Source organism: Varroa destructor, unplaced genomic scaffold, assembly GCF_002443255.2.
Source record: "Varroa destructor unplaced genomic scaffold, Vdes_3.0 BEIS01000006.1, whole genome shotgun sequence".
Lineage (NCBI taxonomy): Eukaryota > Metazoa > Arthropoda > Arachnida > Mesostigmata > Varroidae > Varroa > Varroa destructor.
This window is the reverse complement of record NW_019211459.1, coordinates 7,507,062-7,512,890: the sequence shown is the minus strand read 5'-3', so window position 1 is coordinate 7,512,890 and position 5,829 is coordinate 7,507,062. Positions and strand designations below refer to the sequence as shown.

At 35.9% G+C, this 5,829-nt stretch overlaps 3 protein-coding genes across 3 annotated transcripts in view; 2 read left to right on the top strand and 1 right to left on the bottom strand.

Moving 5' to 3' along the window:
- Positions 1–5,829, top strand: part of LOC111252643 (uncharacterized) — an 18,130-nt gene that overhangs the window by 1,769 nt on the left and 10,532 nt on the right. The window lies entirely within an intron of this gene.
- Positions 85–4,135, top strand: LOC111252641 (uncharacterized). The gene is made up of 5 exons (XM_022810859.2): positions 85–1,368; positions 1,977–2,161; positions 2,608–2,739; positions 2,948–3,090; positions 3,223–4,135. Exons 1-5 carry the CDS (start codon positions 1,233–1,235, stop codon positions 3,635–3,637), a joined length of 1,011 nt encoding a protein of 336 aa, XP_022666594.1. The 5' UTR covers positions 85–1,232; the 3' UTR covers positions 3,638–4,135.
- On the bottom strand, positions 4,400–5,520 carry LOC147754805 (uncharacterized; the record flags this gene model as incomplete). Its single annotated transcript, XM_086992921.1, is given in 2 exon segments — positions 4,400–5,145; positions 5,453–5,520. Coding segments are annotated over 2 exon segments (248 nt in total), but the record flags the coding sequence as incomplete, so codon positions are not given.

Sequence of the window (5,829 nt, the reverse complement as noted above, 5' to 3'; positions counted from 1 at the left end):
TAGACTTTTAAAATTGACAACTAAAAAAAGGGAATTATAATTTGAGAATATTCAAATCAAAGGTACTGTTCGTAACAGCTAATTAGCTATTTTTCTTTTTTTTTTTTTTCTATATTTTAATAATTTTTTGTTTTTAACAACTCGCATTGCCTGCTCGAATTATTCGACTCAAAAAAGACAACCTATTAGAAACATAATAATAATAAGTATTATTTCAGGTCATCGTTTTTACTGGGATTCGTACAGGCCCGTCGTTACACAGTTGAACGTACGTGAAGATACCGATGACAACTGTTTTCTCTCTACACAGAACAAAAAATCAGAAATAGTGGATTTTTAAAATTCACACAATGTAACTTTAATCTGTACTTTTCTATATTGCAAGTGTGGCGTGTATTACTGTCATCGGGCGTATGAACAAATGCAATAACGACGGCTACGTAATGAGGACGTTTGGCAAAGAACAACATAATTATACAGAAATATATGGCGAGCGGAAGCAGTTTGAAATGGAGATGTTGTAACTATAAATAGATTACTGTCTGCTAGCATCTGTCATATTTAACTGAGATGAGCTGAAGTTAATTATAAATACCTTTATCAAATAGTAGAGGCAAATCAAATGCACCCTAATCAGATATATATTTTTTTTTTGTTAAGCGTCCTCGGGCACTAAATCTTATATGCCTACGAGATAAGGGGGTCGCGGTACCTCAATGATGTGGGTGCAAAAAAAAACAGGTGGGCAAGCTCTTTTTCCGTCGTTTTTACAAACTCATTCGCTTTGGGATTTGGTGTTGCTCTTGTGTTTGACACGTAATTTTATCAGATTCTATAAATACGATGTCAACTGAAAAAGGAGAATCGTTTGTAATATGAAGCTTGTTTAGCATCAGACTTTGTTTCATTACGGTATCAACATGTTTGGACGCCCTGAATACATGCATCTACGTTCAAACGTAGAAAACTGACTGGCGCCTCTATTTTGGCCAGTTGATTCAGAAGCCTGATGCTCACACAGCTTCGTAGAACGTAACATTTCGATTGTAGAATCGAACTCAAATTGAGATAAAGAAATTTTTCAAATGTTAAATTAATTACGATTCTTTGTCTAGACTGTGGCTAGTGTCCAATTTATACATGTCTAGTTAGTGAAAAGTGGATGCTACTGAAACGATAATAATACGGTTGAGAAGATTACGCACTATCTGAAATCGTTCACTCGCGTAAATATGGAAGGAAACGAGTTCCTCTCTAGCTCATTTGAGGTTCCTGACGAAGAATCGATTCGCGGAGCTGCCGTGCTCTCGAATGCTATCCTTGAGTCACTGTCGCAATCGGACGCCAATAGTGATACTTTTACAATAGGTATGTAATTATCTCAAGTTAATTATTTCAAATCAAGTTGCTATCGGTACGTACACTTTATTAAAGAACCGGATTTAAAGTAAAGTTCGTCATTAATTATTTGATTGATAAGCAAGAGATTTATTGCCTCTTTTTGATGGATTCATTGATTACTTTGAAGAGTAATTACAATAAAAAAATACTGCGTTATGTGGTTCAGTGGAAGAGCTTGTAGAAATAATTATACCACGTATTAATCGGAATATAACAGAAAGCCAATCGAACAGGGTTATCAGAGAAAATGCTATAACAGGGGAGTTTACTAGTATGTGTGTCTGCTGTATTGAATGGAACCTCTTGAAACAGTCGTGTGACACCACAGACTTTACAACATGGTTCAGGAATAAAGGTACCTGTTCTTGAAGTCTAAGTTCTTCAAGACATCAATAATAGAAATGTCCTTCTTCAAGAAATAATAGAAAGAGATTAAGACGTTTTTCGAAAAATTCGCGTAGCTTGAAAAAAACCAGACAACAATTCTAAAAGACTAAACCCTCCAAGCATAGATTCTATTATATTTTATCTAGCGGAACAACATTCTGTCTTAACACTATTCAGCTTAAACGCAGATAATGAATGCCAACGCGCCATATCGCAAACAGCGGGAAGTTTGAGAAAAGGATTTTTCCAGCCAGGGATTGCTCTATATGGACTTCGTGGGCTGGCATCCCAACTTCGCAAGTGTCACAGCGTCAACACAGCTCTTCGCAAGGGAGTGGATAAGCATATAACCTATGTGCTGCAGCATGGCCTTGTATGTACATATTCTCCATGTATCTCGAAAACGACTTTGGTATATCTCAAACGAAAATTGACTGTAGAATGCCGGAAACATACTCATTCAGCAAAGTCCCACCCAAGAGTCCATGTTTGAGATGCGTACGCACATGTCGTGTAATTGTTTGCTAGAGTTTTGTCTAGCTATAGTAAGTACAGAGAGACATATACGCCATTGTCGTTTAACGTTAGAAATATTAACGCTAATAAATATTAATTAGCTTCACAAAGCTAATTAGTAAAGGGATGTACTTTTAACAAAGGTCCAAGAGTAAACTTCTGTGTCCCCATATGACCCAATGACAGGTTTAATGCAAATCGAATCGGATACGTCTGAATATGTCGCTATAGGCTGTATATAAGTTCAGCTGTCTATCCGAATATCGCATTATTTTGGATGTATTTACTCTCATCATTTTTCAGATTCAAGGAGGCGCTACACCCTATGCCAGAGACACGGCATTACTTAAATGTATGGAACTAATTGCATCTCTATGCGAAGAGTATATTGAGATCGAGTACATAACCTCTCGAGGCCTCTACATTGCGTTGAAGGTCAGCATTCTTATCAGAGGAAAATTATCGTTCAAGATTATTATACGCTTTGTTGAAAATGTATTGAGTCAGTCTCCATGCATCGCTGTACCTGCGATTCACTAATTTTGAGTGAAGATCCACATCGACACTTCAAGGAGTTGGAATAACATCATATTTGAGAAATGACTCGAATTTTCATCGTTTCATTTGTTGCATGCACTTTTAGATGGCCTTATACTTACCAGAATTGACGAAAACCTCTCAGCGTGACCATATCTATCAAGGCACTATATTTATTTGCCAACGTGCTCCAACAATGGCACTGAAACTTTTTGAGCGTATGCGAAATTTGTACCTCCGATTGCTAAAGTAAGTAATACAGGTGAACTATAACATTTGAGTTTTCTTTTACCATGCTAATGCTGCATTTATTTGGTCAAATTTTAACCAAGCAAGCATCGTTCATACCATTCATTGCACCCTTATTTTTTTTCATTCCAGGTTACCAATGGGAAAAATAAAAGACCAAGAATACCATCGGGTCTTGTTTTTATCTCATGTCATACAATTACTGGTAGATGCCGCACCGGACGAAAAAGCCATCCAAATTTACAAGCAGTTCAAGGATGAACTTACAGCGACTCTAAGACAGCTGCAACTGAATGAAATCGTAGTTCGCTACGTGTCCTTCTCTGTCATGGAAGCACTCGACTATAAAATTTCAAAAAAAACTACATCGACTTTAGCACAAAGGAGCGCAATGCAAGATTCTTCTCACAGTCAGCCCCGGAGTTTATCAATAATTACCGGGATTTCTCTTACACCTAACCGTGTTGAATCAAACGACAGCCAGAATGACAACGATGAAAATGAAAGTTTCGTTTACAATTGGCTTTTTAGCAAAAGGCCACGGTAACCTGTACGCCACTGGAGAACTCAAACAACATACGAAAATGCAATGATTGAAGTTTTGGTTCATGCTATTATTAGTAGCGGTCCTACAAGTTCTAGCCAAGTGATGAGTATATATATATATATATATACACTATAAGGTCATTAATTCAACTTGGGTCCTCGTATTTTAAAATGCACCATTAATAGACAATGGTATGTTATCATATATGTCTGAGTAGGACGCTCATTTTTTATTAGGCTGTTAAGCATTGCCAAGCTCTTTTCATGTAAAGTCGTCCTAGGGTTGACTTCTTAATCTGTTGGACCATGTTATTTTTTAAATTTATTTCTAATAATTAAGATCCGGAAGTTCTCATAATATAAATAGAAGTTACATAGGTAAAAAACAAGTCGACTGACGAATACATATCTAAAATTCTAAAAGCGAACATGAAAAGTAAACCTAGTAAACATATACTAATAAAAAAAAATATTCAAAATCTGAAATGATAAAAAGTAAGCAGGGGTTTTGTAGAAGACGATAAACTTTTGTTCAGGTAATAGATGCAAAAATCGATTTTTCCCCCTCGTAACGTAGGGTATGCCCAAATTTTTTCCTGCCAAAACTCGTCCGTCAATAAGTTTGTAGTCTAAATTTATAATAAACTGAAATATTTTTTTGCTATTCGAAAACTAAACAAAAATTTTTCCGCGTTACTATAACGCTTGCACTACAATCTTTAGTAGGGTATGCCTTTACCGATATTTATCAACGCTACACATATTTGATGTAAATTAACTTTTATTAGCATCACTTTATTAATAATTACACTTTATTAATCATATTTGTGTAATCTGCTATACTGCCGCCCGTCTATGGCCGTAGCTACTTTGGTATGTCATTGGCTTTTTGACATACAGATTTTTTATTTCTTGTGTACATCATATATAAATACACCTTGTATAATAGTATATCTTTCGTATAGTGAGACCAAGCACATTGCAGCCATTGAATTATTTTTGGGTCATCACGTTTGAGCCAGCAACGCCTTCCGGTCATTATTTGAGCTTCTTGGCCTGGATAATCACCTTTACTTTTACAATATCATAACATCGACACCTCGGCCTCAATATATACCGATTCTTCCTCTTCACCAACTTCTTCCAATATACAGAGATTGTGTACATGTGAAAATTGAGATTAAACTATTTGCGCACCTCTTGTTTTGCTATTAGGCAGCTCGATTGACCTACTTGCCCCTTATAGTATTATAAGGGTGTATATAATGCCTACGAAAACTGCAAATGCAAACAAACAGTTTTCAAATATAGCTGTCTGTTCTATATTTTTCATTGCTTAAACCTTACAAGAGGCACATTTCTCGTGTGGACGCACCGATCACACACCCACTCCGCTTGGCTTTCTTGCGCTAACATGTGAAAAGCTGCTTCCGTTAGTCCCGTACAAATCCGATGAAACCAAAGTGAGCAGCCTGATTCACATAGGACAGCTTGATCGTTGTCGTGTACCTGTAGCGAGTGAGCAAAGAGAAAAAAAAACTCCTAAAATGTTTTTACGTAATATAATGTTTATTAGTATGGACGTATGTAATAAGTTTGTGTATACTTTTTAAGAAAAAGAGGCAATATTTTTTTCGTCTAAATTTTGTTCTGTATAGCGGAGTGGGCTAAGCGTATATACAAAATTCTTTTGGAATTACCTAGCTTACTCTTGTTGAACAAATAGTCTGGTAAACCTGAAATGGATTTCTCTATTTCAACAGCTGAATTCGTATCTTTGATAAAGGTCACAACGGGTATAATACAAGATACATACTTCTCTGTGGCACATGCCGCAAGGACTGTGGTGTAATGGGCTTCCGTTTCCACCGCCCACCTGTATACCTGAAATCATTAAATAAACATTATAATCCTCATATTTCTAAATTACGAATTTCATGAGACAAACCAACATAAATAACGTTTTTTCTGACCCACTGTTATTTGCCATGACAAGCTTATTTTCTTGTGTTCTAGAAAGAAGAAGTTCTTGTTTTTTTATATACATATATATGTAATACTATAGACTTTTATTAATAGCTGCAATATTTAGCAATAAGTGGTAGAATTATACGAATTGTGTCTCAAATAGAAACAAGAAAGAAGAAAGAACTATGAAGGCAAATTTCTTGATGACGCGCTGCTATATCCTAT